The 19,072-nt window shown below is 41.4% G+C and overlaps 2 protein-coding genes across 2 annotated transcripts; one reads left to right on the top strand and one right to left on the bottom strand.

The window, feature by feature from the left end:
- Nucleotides 1–2,378: 2,378 nt before the first annotated feature.
- On the bottom strand, nt 2,379–7,193 carry mstnb (myostatin b). Its single transcript, XM_074658360.1, has 3 exons — nt 6,538–7,193; nt 5,261–5,631; nt 2,379–4,116 (listed from the first exon to the last, which is right to left on the bottom strand). Exons 1-3 carry the CDS (start codon nt 6,917–6,919, stop codon nt 3,736–3,738), a joined length of 1,134 nt encoding a protein of 377 aa, XP_074514461.1. The 5' UTR covers nt 6,920–7,193; the 3' UTR covers nt 2,379–3,735.
- Nucleotides 7,194–11,309: 4,116 nt separating this feature from the next.
- On the top strand, nt 11,310–14,780 carry akap19 (A-kinase anchoring protein 19). The gene is made up of 2 exons (XM_074658359.1): nt 11,310–11,671; nt 12,508–14,780. Exon 2 carries the CDS (start codon nt 12,883–12,885, stop codon nt 13,147–13,149), a length of 267 nt encoding a protein of 88 aa, XP_074514460.1. The 5' UTR covers nt 11,310–11,671; nt 12,508–12,882; the 3' UTR covers nt 13,150–14,780.
- Nucleotides 14,781–19,072: the final 4,292 nt, after the last annotated feature.

Raw genomic sequence — 19,072 nt, 5'->3', positions numbered from 1 at the left:
TTTAATGAAGGAGTGATGAAAAAAGGAGTGATAGCACATAGAAAGCTACCATTGCTGCAATGCTATCATGCATTTTCCAACACTAAGGGCAAAGACCTTTAAAAAAAATCCCTATGAGACTTGGTCCCTCCAAAGTGGCACAACCAACCCCTCGCACCGGTGCTCGCACTACATAGACAAGAGCGAGCATCGGTCAACACAGTGAGGCGACACACACAAGACTGAATGTGATTGACAGGCATCATGTTGATTAACATTAGCAACATTAGCCAGCTAAAACCACAATATCACTCTATATTTCACATGCTTGGCAGTAATGTTAGCTTACCAAACAAAGGTCCCTCCATGAATCGAAGGCTCGGCCGATGTTGATCCTAGTGTTCCGACCGTGGTAAGAAGGAACAGGGGAGACACCATAGTTTTGGTCGGAGTTTATAATATTACTCGCTTCGGAGCCCCATCACTTCACTCAGCAGCAGGAAACAAGACACGGGAAACCTCTTTTGGTTTTGAGGAGCTGCAGCATTTATTTCAGCACAACCTGTAACTTCCAATGAATATTCACTTGATATTCTCAGAGCTAAACTAACTCTCTCGCTCGTTTCGCCGGCGCCTGCTCTCTCTTGTTTCACCACTCACTTCCCACGTGCACAATCACTCCCACAACACTAGTTTTCCCCTTCGACGTCGGTCACATTCCTGTTTTGCAAGACAGGCTTCACTAGATATAACTTTGTTTTTTTGTGCTTTCATGGAGTTTGTGTTGGAGTCTGAGTTGGGGGCTGGTCGTTGGCGTTGGCGGACTCCATTTCTAACCGAATGTTACAATGTTAGTCCTGAGGTGGAGCTGAAGAGAGTAAACACACTCGCAGACGCGCATGACGTCACATCCGTTGTACTTTCCTGGAAAAAACGGACCCACGTTCTTCACATTAAAAGCAGTCTACAGGGTGAAACCCAAACAGTCGCAAAAGGTCTCATTTTTTAGGTTAGGTTACAACCTGTTCACACATTGCCAATAAAAAATGATTAAAAAAACGTTTATACGTGTAAAAAAAACTTACATACGGTCCCTTTAAATGTTAAGTCACAAAGTTGAGTAAAATTAAAACTTTAGTGCTGGAAAGTTACGAAAACAAGTATAACTGACATTTATACATGGCACCTGGGAGCAAATGCTGATTTTTGAGACACGCGTCATTAGTAATAATGTGGAAGTAGAGAGTTGGAAACTGTTGGAGAGTATTAGACTCATAAGAAGTTCATGCCCATGTCAAACTGCAGATGGAGACAGCACAGTTGTAGCAACACATACGAGGATGGAGATTACAGATTATAAATTGTTTCTGTTCCTGTGCTGTTAAATCTGCATTAATTAATAAAGCTCATATTGAATTTGGTATTTAACATTTTACGTTTCTCTTGTTTACAGATCTTTTCAGACGTTTTTACCCCCCGTCACCAGCAAACAGAGAAGGGTGGAATCTAAAAAACCTTCCCCGGGGGGGAAAAGCGGTTCTGTGGATCCACTCTACCCGGAGTCTGCTCTCTGCTGTGGCCGATCGTCATGGCAACTTTCCAGCTCTCAGCAGGAAAGGAAGTGGCTCTCGGGGGCAGTGCTCAATTCGCCCTCTACTGGGCGGAAGTCAAGCCTCAATGAGGCCGTCAGTCGAATAGGTCATGCTGTCAGAGCGCACCAGAGTTCACATCCTCTCATTAGACAGCAACACTTTCAACATCCCTTCACTGGAGAAAAAAAAAAAAGCAAAGTTAGGGAAACTGGGCTGAATCACACTTGCGATAAAGCAGGCTTATGGTGATGGGATTGTGCAAGTGTAGTCAGGTAGACAGTGTGTGTGTGTTGTCATTAATGTTCTCCACACACACACACACACACACACCAGTGCAGCCAGTGCACACACACACACACACTTAGCTTGTATCAGTTTACACCATTTGTTGAAGACATAAAGATTCTCAGCTGCTGAAGTGTGAAATGATGCTGCGATGTTCAGGTTCAGGTTGTTGTGTTGTGATACTGCAACGTCAAGTTTGTATTTGATCTGAGTCAGCAGATTGACACTCAGTTATCTCTGAAGCCACTCTAGATACTAAGACAGTCTTAATCTTTTGATAAACTGCAGTAAAATTATGTTTAATGATTGCAAGTGGTGATTTCATATTGTGTATGATGGAGAAATTGAACGCAAGAAGACACTGCGTCCTCCACGTATTCCAGGAATATACCTTAAATGCAACAGTATGGCCTTAAAGCTCAGATTTATAGAAAGTGAGCATACTTGCTTCTTGTGAAGTGCAGTTGGTAGGACATACTGTCTGAATGTAACGCAGGAACAAAACACTCAAAGAAACAGAACTCAACAAACAAGATAGAAACTTTATTTGTTAAAACAAGTATATAGAGTTGCTGTATTACATCTTGTATCTTGCTAGCTTGTGGTTTTATACATTTACCAACAGGTGGTTTTAGAAAGGCAACTCCTAATGGAAACAATGGCATATGTATACAATACAAATTAGCAAACATATCAAAATCAGTTTTTACAACTTTTTGTAGCAACCAATTCTTTCTATTGGTGTGCCATAGTGCAAACTGTGTTGTTTGTAAGACAAGAGTTTAAGCATGATCTCAACATCCATACATCTCGATACAATCTCTGTCTTAAACACATTTTTCATTTTGTAGGCTGCATTCATTGTGCCTTCAGTTCAAGTCCTTCTGTCCAGTAATGTGAATTTACAATCAGAATAATTCAAGTGTATCGGGCAGGTCAGGCTGTTTGGTTTGGATTGTGAAGATTATGACTGAGCCAGAAGGCTCCTCGGTCAGGTATGTTGCTGTAGAGTACATGAAGACGTGTCGAGACCTAACGTGGTACTTCACCCTGGTGGAACATTTTTGTGTCAGTAGGATCTCAGGAATGACGTCACCATCTGCGTTTAGGATTTTATGCCCAAAATTAGAACTTAAAATATGATCCAATACAAGAAAGATAATGATCTGTGTCTAGTTTTCCAAATTAGTAATGTTGCATTGTTTGTTTTTTTTATAAATGGCAGTAATAATGTATAGGAGTTAATAAGGGTTTGCCATGTAGCCAGTTTTCATCCTTTTATTGACTCCTATGTGTACTAAATCATGTTCTACCAGTGTGAAATATCACTTTAGTCTCCAGCTGTGTTTTTCCAAGCCCTTTCAAAAAGTCCATGAGGATTCCTGGTTTCACTCTGAAAACATAACTTGAAAAATGATTATCACAAACACATAGCTTAGCAAAAAGTGTAATAGCTTGTATGTTGGCTACGAGTGGAGTGGAGTAGATGGCGTACGAGTATAATCGGTCGGCATGTGGGTAATAAATGGACAGCACAGAACACAGAGACATTGGATAACTTTGATCATTTCTGTCTACATTCACTCCAAGGTCCAGCATGTGTGTGTATGTTTCTGCATCCATCTGACTTCAAGCCTCTATGGCTAAATGACACAGTTGACGGAGGAAAGAAAAGTAAGAGCTATGGTGGCTGTGAAAGCGCTGCCCTGCGGGAAGGTCGGGCTGTTTGTGGCCTCTACTCTGGTTCTATTGCTCCGTGTTCTGCAGGAAAGCATTGGAACTGGTGGATTGGTTGTGTCAAAAAGTCTGAAGTCGGAGGCCGGACTGAGCCACAGCCCCTCCGTCCTCGCCTCCCTCTCGCCAGGGTCTCCGTCACAACTCAAGAGCATCCACAACGGTCCACCACCATGGAAGGGATCTTGCCATAGATGATCTGCTCTTTTCGGTTAAAGTAGAGCATGTTGATGGGCGACATCTTGGTGGGGGTGCAGCAGGGGCCCGCGGTCCCTCTGGGATTGGCCTTGTTCACCAGGTGGGTGTGCGGATACTTCTGCAAGTGCATGTACTCACACTCCCCGGAGCAATAGTTGGCCTTGTAGCGCTTTGGGGCAATAATCCAGTCCCAGCCAAAGTCTTCAAAGTCCACCGTGAGCGGATAACGGCAGCACCGGGACTCTGGAGAGTTCTCGTCACAGTCCAGGCCCGCGTCTCTCCTGGCACGCCTCGGGCCCTCTGAGACCTTCACCTCCATGAACGGTTGCTGCAACGACAGAGCGGCGTATGAATACTTTGAAAAATAGCTGGTTTGCAAAAGGAGGCGGATGACAGCATTCGCCTTACATCTTTTAACCTGGTGCCCTTTTGGCTGCCGGTTTTCAAACATGGCACGATAATATTATGAAACTTTGAGTTTTAGAGAAATTGAATCATCCGACGGTTGGTTAACCACAGACGTCTAGGTATTCTAATTGCCTCAGAGCCCTGTGCCAGTATTTGGGACGTATGACAAGTGTTTGTCATTGATAGCAGCAGTGTGTGTGTGTGTGTGTGTGTGTGTGTGTGTGTGTGTGCAGGCAATTACTCTGATTTGCACAATCACACAGAATACTTGAAGGAATGTGGGGCAGGTGAACTTTTATGTAATCAAGCAATACCATTTGAGGTTATGTGGACTGGGAATTTGTCCAAATGCAGGTGTGCGCCTGCATGGAGTCTGTGTTGATTAACAGCTTTCAAAAGTCTTAAATCTTGATTCCCTCTTCCAGCAGCCATGAAATGCATGAATGTTTAACCACCTGCTGACTGTGCAAAGCCTCTCTGCACAGTAAAACCTCTAGAAAGCCCAAAGTTAAAACCTTTGAGCTTGTTTTTTGCTGATAGGTGAAATAAATGTGCTATTTTACCATTTTATTTGATTCATTTACTGTTCATTCTTTTATCAGTAAGTACACTATAATCTTAAATTTTTTTGTGTTTCATTTTGTCATTGTTGAAGACACAAACCTCCATGTATATAGATGGCTTATTGAAATACAATGAAGCCAAGAACCAGGTGTGGACGGGCCTGTAGCACATGAGCCATTCCCTGGACCTGAGCCTGCTCTGACTATGTGCAGGTATGAGAATGTGTTTTGTTTTAAAAACCAAATTAGACTTTTAAAAATGAATTTTATTTCATACAGGATGGTCCAATTATTGTAATCTATTACAATAGCAATCACATTGATTAGCACAAGAGTCCCAGATCTAATGAGCTCATTTCAGCTGCTGCAACTCTGCCACCAACACCATTCAGTCCTGTACGTGTACCTACTGTATATGAGATGAACTGCTAGTTATCACTTCTTGTAATACTTGATCATCACAAGGTTTCAGTTTAATGTTGAAATGAGTGTTCATCTCACCAGTCCTTCCTCTCCAGGCTCTGTGGAGGTCACGGCCAAGTCATTTCCCCTGGAATCAAAGGCGTTAATCTCGATGCCCCAGTTGGTCTCCGGCTGCCGCAGCCACACAGTCAACACTTGTTTGACGTCTATACTCTGCCAGGAGCTGAGCCCGGCGTTCACGTCGATCTTCAGGGATCGGATGCGGATGTGCCTACTCCCGTCTGTGACCGGCATCAGGCGGGAGATCTGCAGGAACACGGTGGTCGCCTCGGTGGCCGGTCGCAGATGAACCCAGAGCTGAGCCCGGACTATTCGACTGGCTTGAAACTTTGGAGAAAAAGAGAAAAAGCAGCACTTTGGTTCCTCAGCCACTTGGACGATGGACGCGGCTGGAGAGAGAGAGAGATAGGGGAGAGAGAAAAAGGTTTAATGACCATGTGAGGTTGACTTTTACAGATATAGTAAATAAATAAACATTTGTACTATCTGTTTATATCATGTTTATTTTTGTTTATAACTTAGTTTGTATATTGGTAGAAATTGCATTTTTTTTATTCTTATTTTATTCTAACGTTTTTATCTATTCTTTTGTTATTATACTGCTCATTTGCACCAACAAAACCAAAGCAGATTCCTAGTGTTTACCTCTTACACCTGGCAATAAACACCATTCTGATTCTGGCTCTGATACTGATTCTGATCCCTGAACTCTGGAAGAGGTGATAATAAAGTTTAGAAAACTCTCCATGACGCGCGCGCTGTGCATGTGCCAAAACGCACCGACCCATATCCAGTTTTACATCTTGGTGATGTTGGTTTATTCACATTTCCACTATAAAAACCCAGTAAAGATATGTGTTGTCAAAATAAAGACTGTTTATAGCGTCTCCAGTGCGCTCTGTCTCGTGCGTAAAAGCTTATTTTGGAGACGTCTTAAATTCAAGTAAAAACTACTCAAACAAATTCTGAGTCACGAATATGATGAAATCAATATTTTTAAGACTTGCTTAGATATAATGTCCCAATTCGACAAAAAAAAAAAAATCAAACTTATAAGAGTATATCATAATATGCAGTTTTGACTAAATCATGTCAATATTATACAAGTCAATTTTTAACGTGGCTCATAATTTTGATTTAAGATCTCTATTTTTTGGGCTTCAAATGGGCTTCCATAGTTCCACCTCATGTGCCAGGACACAGATAAAAAAAAAAAGAAAAAGAAATTGTATGGTCCAGTCACACAAACCTTTTCAACATGCAAAAAAATCAACAAAGTGAAATAAAAAACTCACGTTCAGTGGCCATCATCATGACCGTCTCCGTGGTGGCGTGCTCGTCGTCCTCCTCCATCACCACATCCTTGTTGTCATCTCCCAGCACGTCGTACTGGTCGAGGAGCTGCTGCAGCGGCGGCGCTTTGGGCAGCAGCTGCTTCACGATGTCTCGGCTGATGTTGGGAGCTTCTTTCATTCGCAGTTTGCTCAAAATCTGAGACTTGATCGCGTTTAATCGCATGGTTTTGATCTGCTGCCGGACCTCGCAGGTGGCGCACTGCTCCGTCTCTCCTGGGCTGGCTGCAGAGGGCGGCTGCTGGTGCGTCTCTTGGTCACTCAAAACCACTGGACCCAAAGCAACCAGCAAGCTGAGATACAGCACAATCTGAGACAGATGCATTGTCTCTTAAGGTGTGCAAGTTTGGTTTCAAAAAGAGATCCCTGTGTGTGTGTGTGCTGGACCTGATGCGCGACTGGACTGGACTGGGTTTGGATTAATGTCCCACACTGATAGGCATCATACTTTATTAGCGCACACCTTTTTATACTCCAACTTTAGCCTCTTTTGTGTCGTCAAAAACTATGATTGGCTGGACAGGCAACAATGAATTTTAACCGACTGACATGACAACTTTTTTTTCCTTGTCAAACCATAAAGGGATGGAGACTGAGAGCTGTGTGTTGAACGCGTCCACAGATGGATAAATGGACTTTTCTTACAGTGATTGCGCAATGAGCTTCTGAATTTTTGCGCATGTGATCTGGGCACCTTAAGCACCTTATGTATTTGGCATTCAGCTTGTTTGTGCTGTCCTCATTTTGAAGTGATCCTTCACACAGTTCGTCCCTGTGATATGTCTAGAATGATGCATTATGTGATTATGTTTTTTTTTGTAATGATGAATGTGTTTTCTATACCTGGCTGCAACATGATTTATCCTGGTGGGATAATAAAGTTGGACTTGACTTGAGCGTATAGGGCGCAGAGGGACTTTGTGATGAATCTGATGAAGTTATATCACCACAAATCAACACAAAACAACAAAACAGGCCATCTACTGCATATTGTGAATTAATGAAATAAAGATTTGTGTAGTTTGTGCTCTTAATACACTTTAAAAATCTACTGCTTTTGTCAAATTAGCGTTTTTTTTTAACTGCGAATTGCCTTTGATGGCAGGTACATGGGTGCGACTGGGTGTCTGCCTGGTTGTGGAAATACATTTCATCCTTGAGGGAAAAAAATAACATTTACAATTTTAGCCAAGTGGAGTCCTTGAGGTGACGTCTGTTTAGATCTGGTTCCCCTTTAAGAAGCTGAGAATCAGCACAGATAAAGTCCAGCAGGACTCCAACTCCAAATCGTCGTTGGTGAAACCTGGTTGTAGCACATGAGAAGATAGTGCCACCGTGTGGCAAGTTCACATCATTCAGATCAGACATGTGCATCATATGCACCAGCAGTCACATCTCCATTTGAACAGAACCCAGGTGCATTCAGAGTCACCTCACCTCTCTCAGGTGTGTGACAGCATTGAACACTTTGGATGCCAAAGACCAACTGCTCCAAATACAGGGACTGATAAACCACTAATTAGCCCATTATCAGATCTGAATATATAAAGTCCACGGAATGCATATCAGGGCGTTAAAGCAGCAGTGGGTAGAATTGCAGCAAATATGATTCAAAAAAGTTTTTTTTTCATAAAACTGTCAGTACATCCTGACAGTAGTGCATGAGACAGGTAATCTAAAAAAAAAATCATGTTTAACCATTTATTCAGAGAGGTTAATGGGTGGAGGATGGATGATGTATGATGATCTTTCTGTACAAAAAACAAATGAAATCAATATATTGCCATGCTTACCCAAACTGGAATTAATAAACAAGAGGTATATAGTGATCTTACATTATTAATGCATCAACTTCTCAAGGATGAAATACTTTCACATTCTCCATCCAGATCCTAATTATAACAAGCATAAGTTAATACCAAAATATACAATATAATAAAATATATAATCACTCACACAATCACAATCAATCAAAAAATTATTTTTCATAAAACTGTCAGTATATCCTGACAGTAGTGCATGAGACAGGTAAACAAAAAAAAAAGCATGTGCCTCTTTGTCCTCTGGTGCTCCTTATGGCATCTGCAAGATTTCACAGACCGGAGGAAAACAACCAACCAGAGCGGAGCTGGAGCCTTGCCGTCTCTGAACAAATATGAATCAATTGTTCAAAAAAGGGGGAGTCCAATGCACTCTTCCGGCAAAAAATAAAAAAGCCTTTATTCAAATGGATATTTCATGATGAAATGCTAAAAACAATGCTGGTACATACACATTCAGATTGGGTAACAACAACCCACGCGTAGAGGCACAAACAGCTTTCTTCAGGGTGTAAAACCCTCAGCACACAGCTTTCCCTTTTGTGAGTACACAGACAATTTGATGATTGCAAACACCTGAGCAAAAGGCCAATAAACTCTCAGGTGACAAGTGCAAAATGTGGTCACTAGATGGCTCTACAGGATGTCAAGAAAGCAGAGAAAATAATGAAAATAAAATAAAAAATAACAGATAACAAGATAAAAAAAAGTAAATAAGTAATAATATATAACCATTTATGTAAGCAGTACCAGACCACATGAATAAGAGCCACAACAAAAACAGACTAAAATCAGTTTCTTCATTTAGTCCTGGATATGTTGTGGCCTTCATTTGGTGGATGTAAAAAGTTTCTCTCTGCAGTAATAATTTTAGTCGATCACCACCCCAAATGTTCTTTTTGATGGTTTCTAGGCCTTCAACCATGAGGCTGTCTGGATTGCTATTATGCACTTTATAAAAGTGCTTAGCCATAGGGTCATTCAAAGGAGCTTTTTGGATTGCATACTTATGCTCCGAGACTCTATCTTTCAATCGTCTCTTTGTCCGGCCGATGTAAAAACAACCACAGGTACAGGATAAACGGTACACAACATAAGTAATGTTACGGTTAATGAACATTTTGATGTCATACACCTTATGAGTCTTAAGGTCACTGAATTGTTTACACTCCTTTATATTGGCACAATGGTTGCAAAAGCCACATTTGTCTGTACCCTTCAATGATCGGTGAAGCCAAGTTTTATTATTATTATTGGCGGGGAGATGGCTGGGCACTAACCTGTCACATAGTGTAGAAACTGATCTTAGGAGGGGCAGGACAAAGCTTCCCTAAGAATAGGGTCACTTTTAATGAGATTCCAATTAGAATGTATTATCCTTTTTATGGAATTTGCTAGAGAGCTGTATGCTGTGATGAAGTACGCATGCTCTTGTCCAAAATATTTTCTTTTCTTTTTCTTAAAGAGTTCAGATCTGAACCTTTGTGTACCTCACCAAAGAGCACCTTCATCACACTGATTTGAACTTCCGAGGACTCTGGACTTTTTCCCTTTCTTGAAAATATGAATCAATATTCTGTTACTTTAATGCCTATGTTTCGTATAAAATGTTTTCAGAAATATCTTGTAGTGTACTGTTTAGCTGTAAAATGACAGATCAACTCCGTTGAATGAACAGCCAATAGGAACGCCCTCTCTCTGAAATGACCTGTGATTGGCCAAAGTCTCCTGTCTTGGCCTTGACTTATATAAAGACTTGACTTAAAGCAGCAGTGGGTAGAAGTGGAGCAAATATGATTAACAAAAAGTTATTTTTATAAAACGGTCACTATATCCTGACAGTAGTGCATGAGACAGGTAATCTGAAAAAAATCATGTGCCTCTTTGTCCTCTGGTGCTCCTAATGGCATCTGCAAGATTTCACAGATCGGAGGAAAACAACCAATCATAGCCGAGCTGGAGCCTTGCCGTCTCTGAGCAGCTGTCAGTCACTCGCCAACTCCGATCAAACGGTCAAACTAGGCAGCGCTGATCAAATATGAATCAATATTCGTTTGAGGAGAGAAATAGGCATTACAGTAACAGAATATTGATTCATATTTGATCAGCACTGCCTAGTTTGACCGTTTGATCGGAGTTCGCAAGTGAACTCCAGCTCTGCTCTGATTGGTTATTTTCCTTCGGTCTGTGAAATCTTGCAGATGCCATTAGGAGCACCGGAGGACACAGAGGCTCATGATTTTTTTCAGATTACCTGTCTCATGCACTACTGTCAGGACATAGTGACCGTTTTATAAAAATAACTTTTTGATTGATTGTTATTGTATATTTTGTTATATTGTATAATTTGGTATTGACTTGTGTTTGTTATAATTAGGATCCGGGTGGAGAATGTGAAAGTATTTCATCCTTAAGAAGTTGATACATTAATAATGTAAGATCACTATTGTTTATTATTTCCAATTGGGGTAAGCATGGCAATATATTGATTTCATTTGTTTTTTTGTACAGAAAGATCATCATCCATCCACCACCCATTATCCTCTCTAAATAAATGGTTAAATGGCTCTTGGATGCTGGTGTTTTAATGTGCATACCAGCTAGACTTTCTATGGTCCAGTCAACTAATACTCCCAAACAAGACAATAATAATACAATTTTTATTTCATTTATTCTATTTATTTTATTTATATAACTTCAAATTTTCTTTTTTTCACCACATTTAGTGTGATACTTTTTTTTGGTCCATTATTTCCGTGCAGTATCTCTGAGTGTCTCCTCTGGGTGTCAGTGTTGCACCAGTCAGCTGTTGGACTCGCTCTCCCCCTGCAGCTCGCCGTTCGTTGCGCTCAACTCAGTCCAGACATCATCTGATTTGCTCTCTGCCGAGCAGCTCCATTCGGTGTCGACCGGCGTGAAGGCAACAGGGAGACTGTCTGCTGCCGTCTGGGATCTTTACTACCACTCAGAGATCATCTGGAAATGTGAAGCGGAGCGCTTCATCATCCTACTGGAACCAAACCAGCCAGCAGCAGCAGCAGAAACTTGGCACATCATTTTCTTTCTTGCACACAATCAATAAGTTGGAATCGCTCGGATGCTGTGTGAAGATCTGAGGAGAGGGCAGATGATGATGTCCGGATTATTATTATTATTTACTTGAACGACCTTGGGTTTATTTCTTCTTCTTCTTGTCGTCGGATTATTTGGTGTTGGAATGGAGAGAAACCTGACGCATCTGCCACACTCTGTTAAAAGTATGTACATGCAGCTCTGCAGGATCACAGCACATCCTGTTGACATATTCATTCTAATCTCATGTTTGCAGAGTATTTCCAATTGAGGCTCACATAGTTGCACTGTTGTTGTTCAAAAAATCCAGATCCCATGTGTCTGTCAGATGGATGCTCTCACATTTTGGTGCACATTAGGACACATTTACCACTATTTAAGGATATCAGATCTGGCAGAGGATTCAGTGATTCCTGTGTTGACTGTGTGCACCTCCAAATGTGGTTTTACTCACAGGGAGACTCCCCTGCTCTGCATAAATCATTCATGGCCTGCATGTTGTGGAGAGACTATACAGCATGCAGCTTTTTTGAATGAAGCACATGTTTGCTGTGTGCCAAGGCCCCTTAGTCCTAGAAAAAGGGAGCTGTCATTGTGAATCAGGCTGCAAGGCTCGGTTAGTGGAACAGATGGGAGACACAGGCTTACAACAAAACAGCATCAGTGCGCTCAGGCTAGACACAGACGTCCCTGTGCCATACATGCAATACAAAATAGGCCGAGGGATTGAGTCATAAAACACTCTGAGGTATAGAGGAGGAGAGGGGGGAGGTGAATGAGTAACACTTGATGTGCAAGAGGAGCAGAGCGTGTTTTAAATACGACCCTGCAGAAGGGAGCCACCGGAGGCCTCGACCTCCAGCCGGCACCCTGGCTGGAGCCGGGGTCACGTAGTTGCCACAGCCGCTGTGAAAATCGTTCACAATCCTTTTCCTCGTTCCCGCCATCTGGTACTGATAGAAAATAAACCACTGAAATCCTCCCTCTATCTCTTTCCACTTTTTTTTCTCTCTCTCTGCAGTTGAGGAAGGGATGAGTTCGAGCCAGCGAGGGAGCAGGACTGACTGTTTCAGCGCCACCACCAGACCCACACAGGGATGGGCCTCCTAGCCGGTCGCCCTCAACCAGCACCATCCTCTAAATCACCACCCTCCACTGTGTAATACTGATCGTGTCATGGATGAGAGTGGGAGTGGATGACAGGAGCACAAAGGCGACCGCAGCAGAGAGAGAAGCCAGCTACAGAGTTGCTCCCGGGATGTACCGACTGACCGCTCGCTTCCACGATCAAAAATGAAAAGTGCGAGTTAGAAATCGAACCAAAGACTCTCCGCTACCTTATTGCCGCCGCACATCTCCCACACCTAAAGTAAATCAATGCTACATCCTCCAGAGCATGGGGTGCGTCAAATCCAAGAGGTGCGACTCCGCAGCCCAGAATGCAAACTCCACAGAGAAGGTGGAAGGCAAAGTGAGGGGCGAGAAAGCCTACTTGGTTCACTCAGAGGTAGGCTCCCCGGAGAACTCCCCTCAGGTCAACCCGGTGCTGCTGGAGTACGCCCAGAGGCTGTCCGAGGAGATCGTGGCCCGGGCCGTGCAGCAGTGGGTGGAAGTAGACCGCCGCTACAGCGACATCCCCTACATTGAATGTGACGTGCCATGACACGGGAAGGGATGTCATGACAGTGGAAAAGGCCGGGCCGAGCCGAGACTGCCTTGACCTTGAGGTTCTACATGTGATTAAAAATAAGGCCAGTAGTCTCAAACACCTTCATCCAGAAGGAATCCTTCAAGCATCTACCTGCTGCGAAGGAATATGAATCAGTAATTCAGTTTTGATTGGGTTGGATTATACTTGGATTGAACCTAAAAACCCTCCTCCAAAGCGACCAAAGCACTCGTCCACGTTCCTGTGATTATCTGTATGAAAGCTGGAGCCTGGAGTGTCTTCAGTTGGATATCATCTTTCTCAGACCTTATTTGTCCCAGTAGGTGTTGGCTCTCTGTGGCTGGACTCATAACGCAAAGCCAGAAATCCTATCCGATATTGCCTGGAATTGTAATGTTCCTCCTTCCTTGCCAGTGGAAGTCTAATCCCAGCCATCGATGCTGTCCCAGGTCCAAGATTCCCTCCTCTTACGGAGGAGGTTATTAATAGATCCCTTCACTTGGTGAAGACTCTCACTTGAAAACCCTCGCTGGTATCATCAGGTCAGAAACACACCCAGCTGTCCGGCTCCTTCTGGTCTGACACAATGCTCTGCGGGGCTGAAGTTCTCTCTTAATGGCCTCCCTTGAGATCCAGTGGCTGAGCGGCAGAGAGGAGCATCTTCCTCAGCTCTGCTTCTCCCACACTGCCATTAGGCAGCCTCGACCGCATCCCTCCACCCAGCAGATAGGGTCCTCAAAACCAGGAAATTATGTATTTCCTGCACTCCAGGATATTCTGTATACACAATTCACAGTTTTGGGAACTTTGACATTAGGACCCAGATCACTGGGGACCAGTGCACGAGGAAGGATTGACACACTTTTCAAAAAGGATTTGGCTTGTCAACAGAACATGGAGTTAAAAACAAAACAAAACAAAAAAGCGTGGTTTTCGCTAAAATGTTGTAGGCCTAGTTTTTTTGTCAACATTGTGTTATTGTGTAACACCTAACCGAGAAATACTGCCATCTGTCCTATAGAGGACAACAGCACAAATATGCAAACCCTTGAAACCCATGACATTTCAATCCAGTCTATATGTGACTTCTTAAACTCGTGTGGTGCTGCTCCATGATGGAGGGCGACGATACTAACCAGGGGACAGTATAGTCATATTTGGAAATAGAGGTTCACAACCGCCAGAGTCCTTAATGAATGTTAATATGAGCCCAACACTGTTTTCTACTTGTATGATTTATATCAGAAGGGATGTTATATACAGGTCTGGTCTTTGTTTGCTGGACAGAGGGGTAGTGTAGCTGCAGATCTGTGCACAGGTACTCTAAATGATGTCATTGGGATTTGCCCAAGTCCCATTGCTAGCCATGCTCTACTGAAAAGCATTAATGACGACACTTAAACTGCCACACAGCTATTTGCAGTGATAACAGCTTTGAATAGTGTTATGGTAATTACCATAACCAGTAACCGTAAGAATACTCCAGCACAAGCTGATAAGCCATATAAAACAGTGGCAGGGTATTTTCCTCTCCACTTGCCTTCTCCCCAGGTCTTCTCTTATAACAGTAACAGTATTTCAGTATTGACAGAAAACTGTCCAGTACCAATACAATACAGTTGATGAGTAGGTCACATTGTATTGGGAAGTCTAACCCAATACAGATGCTGTTTCAGTGCTGTCTGAAACTGTGCCAATTTTAGGGAAAAGCAGCATCATTCAAAAAGAGCTTGTTAAAAGGATAGTTTCGGTGTTTTGAAGTGGGGTTGTATGAGGTGCCTCTCCATAGTCAGTGTATTACCTACAGTAGATGGCGGTCGGCACGCCCCCAGTTTCGAGAAATAGACAGGAGTGCCAGAACGGGAGCAAAGCGATGTACTGCTGTAGACGGGGGCAGCAGCAAAATGTATTTTAGACACCTAAAAGAAAGGCTCACCTAAAACAAATCAATATCATTTTAAATGTACACTATATTTAGAAGATTTTCACTGCTTTACCTTGCCGTCAAACAGCCCTTTCTAATGGGCATATCCATCTATGCTTTAGCCAAAGCCACCAGACTCCAAATCTGTAATTTGACCTTGCAGAACACAGAAGTTGCTGGTCTTACCGCTGCATTGATCGGGATGCAAGATAAAATTACTTTTTTTTTTCAATGGAGTCTGGTTTCTTTGGCAAGAGCATAGATAACAGCTTCGGTTCCCCATCGGAGACTGTATGTCTCACGGCAAGGTAAAGCAGTGAAAATATTCTAAATATAGCGTACACCTAAACTGATATTTTTTTTAGATGAGCCTTTTTTTTAGGTGTCTAAAATGTGTTTTGCTGTTGCCCCCGTCCACAGCAGTGCATTGCTTTGCTCCCGTGCTGGTACTGCTGTCTGTTTCTCCAAACTGGGGGCGTGCCGACCGTCATCTACTGTAGGCAATACACTAACTATGGAGAAGCACCTCATACAACCCAACTTCAAAACACCCAAACTATCCCTTTAATGGCTTTAGAGAGTTTACTAGTTGTATTGTTTAGGTGAGCTGGGTGATGATTGATTGAAAGGGCTGCTGACTGAGAGAGGTTTCTCCAAAGAAACATGAAGTGTGCTATAAAACACCTCCCCACACATCACTCTAAAGATCAACTCTGAAAACATAACTTGCACTAATCCGTGTGGACAGATTAATCTGTTGGGCTCGTCCCAAACATGTTGTGAACACACTAAAGATTAGAGATGACACTGTTCTCCACATGCCATAATTCCTAATTCTTAATCTGACGCCATTTGTTTCGCTTCAGATAAAATGAAAAAGGCTAATCTCCCTGTTGTGCCGAACACTGTTTTCTATCAACGTTGGGATTTTTTTTTTTTTTAAAACAAAAGGCCTGTTTCGATAGCACAAGAAAGAGCTGATGGTAGTGTGAAGAGAATGTGATAGCCAGAGTTTGGTCGGCTTGTTTAATTAAAGACGCACATTTTTTCATTTTATTTTAAATGTTGCTTTTAATGACATTGAGAATAGAGACACCATACCGAGTGATGGCAATCTATTTCTTAGGCTATACATCAGAGATGTTGCCATAATGTTGATGTCAGGCTTTACTGTGCATTTTGAGTGTGATGTCATCACTGAGAAAAGTTTAATTTTTTTTACAAATTATGGTATCACCTTTGTTTACAAATTCACAAGAGATTCAGTTTTTGTAACTCTGGCAAAGATCAGGTCTTGTGGTAAAAAGAAAAGCAGTGAATAGGATTTTCCCTCTTCAGACAGCCATGAAGGGACTTTATCTGCACTACAAAGAGTTAAAAAAGTGATCCATTGTGAACGCCTGTCTTCAGTCAAACATCTGTGAAAGGCTGCCAATGCTTCCTTCTGAAAACCGTGATTTCTAGTTCTTAAAGGTCACCCATTTTCAATTATTTAATGCCAGCAGATGCTTCGACAGAGATGGGCGATGCTGCTAAATTGGCCACCGACACTTTACGTAGGATTTATTCATCACAAGGATAGGTTCCCTGAGGCGCAGGGTCTAGAAGGCTGCGGTGCCCTTTAGTACGGATTAAATTAGGACTGCCACTAACAATTCTTTTCATCATCAATTAATCTCATCTCTAAATCAATTGAATTCTTGATTGACCGTTTCGTCTATAAAATGTCAGAAAATATTAAAATCTAAAATGCCTGTTAAACAATTAAAGGTAGGGTTGGTAATCTTACTCAAAAACATTTTGTTATATTTGTTGAAATTCTCATTACATCCTGACAGCAATCAATAAATCAAATGCTCTGACAAAAAAAAAAAGACAAAAAAAATCCAGCATCTGTGACTGTGTCAGGACTGTAATAAACCCGTCCAATCATGTCATTCGGCCCGAATGTTATGATTGGACAGGCTACCTGTCTACCTACCTACCTGCCTGATCGCACTCTCCCCGTGCACTCATTGCGCATCACCAGAGTCTTCCTTAAGGTGCTAGTTTAGCAGCTGTGAGTACGAACAATTCGTTGTTTATGTTCATAATGCTAATTTTGGGGGAGTGTCTTTGGAGGGAGGCCTGACGGGACGGACTGTCAGTGTTGCCGACTTGGTGACTTTCTCTCTAGATGTAGGGATTTTTGGAGCTAGTGCTGCTAGCTACTTTCATTGGAAAAGAGTTGGCAACACTGGGCTGGGTTTTCGAGGTGGATCATTTTTAAAATCTAGCGTACTCTTGCTAGTTTCTCAAGATTACCAACCCTAGCTTTAATCGATTATTACGACTAGTTGCAAATTCATCTATTAATTGTTGCAGCTCTTGTTTAAATGACTTGCTTATGGGTTATTTGGCAGCCAGAGCAATAGTGACATTTGAACTGCTAAATCCCTACACTACGAATGATGATGATGATGACAGTAAATGATCCGTTTAATTTTTAAGTTTTAGAAAAACTATTCTTTTATTTGTTTGTCTCAAGAAGTGTGTTTGAAATCAGGTATTAGCCCAAGATTCAAAGCTGTGCCACTAGCCTGACGCCAAGTCAGCTGATCCCATACCTACCTACGACAGGTAAATCAGCAAGTGATGTTACCTGGTAACACCATGATAACCATCATTTACAAATGATAAATTGATAGTTAATTAAACTTAGTTAATAGTTATTTCACTGTTAACAAACAATGCAACGATAATTCATGTTTGCTAATTATTTGTAATTTATGTTATTTAATCATTAGTTTGTGTATTGTGAAATAATTAGTTTATAAATTCTATATTGTGTCATAGCTGATAAGAGACGAACAATTACATTCTCATTACATAAGTAAACTATTAAGTTTATTGTTGCACACATAACATTTTATATACTATATTCAGTACTTGTTAGTGATGCCAAATGATTTGTAAACTTTTAAGAAATTGTATGTATCTATAAACATTATATAGATAGATGGACCAGAAACCAATTATTAACCGTTGACAAAGTATTAACTATCTAAATAATGTTTATAGACGCTTTACAAAGTATTTATTAACCATTTAACGAGGTATTATAATCATCAGTTGCAACTTTATAATAGCCATCCAAATAATGTTTATAGACGGTTTACAAACCGATTAACCATTAACAAAGAGTTACAAATATCTATCTATGTAATGTTTCAATTTCTTAGAGATTTACAATCATTTGGTAATCAAAAACAAATAACTATATATATAGTATATCAAATGTTGTGTGCAAAAATAAACGGTTAACAATAACATAGTAATTAGTAAACATTATTAATTATCATTTCATTGTTTGTTAACAGTAAAATAACTATTAACTAAGTTTAATTAACTATCAACGGAACCATTTATAAATGGTTATTATAAAGTGTTACCTGTAACCCTATGACATCGTTGTTATTGCTGATTACAGGGTTCAGACTCCTGTACCCACAATGCCTCTGATGTATCCGTGTTTTACACCAGTCAAAGTGACGCAGAGATGAAACAGCAGTCAGAGAGAGGTGAAGCTGAAGCAAAACTAGATGAGCTGACTTGACTATGAAGTGAAACACAAGTAGCCAGATGAGCAGTGACAGAGCCCACCTGCACTCTCTCTACGACTTCTCTGCTGCCAAATAAGTGAGAAATGGCCTCCGGGAAGCAGCTCTGTAAGATGACACATGTTGGCCTGTGAATATATCATCATTAATAACTTAAAATGTGTGACTTTTTGCATATTCCTGTTGTACAATATTGATTTAACTTGCAAACTGTACAGACAGTATGTGTAAAAAAAACAACTGATGCCAATAAATCTGATTTATGCCTTCTATCATTATTGAAATACTTCTTTGTTATTTTCTAAACCACTGCTTCAGAACAGCCTCACACAGGTGCTGTTCAACATATTAGTGGCACATACGGACTCAAGAGTATTTATTTAAAATACCTGTC

The sequence above is a fragment of the Sebastes fasciatus genome, chromosome 14 (genome assembly GCF_043250625.1).
Source record: "Sebastes fasciatus isolate fSebFas1 chromosome 14, fSebFas1.pri, whole genome shotgun sequence".
NCBI classification, from domain to species: domain Eukaryota; kingdom Metazoa; phylum Chordata; class Actinopteri; order Perciformes; family Sebastidae; genus Sebastes; species Sebastes fasciatus.
The sequence above is the reverse complement of the archived record's forward strand: the minus strand, read 5'-3'. Positions and strand labels throughout refer to the sequence as shown.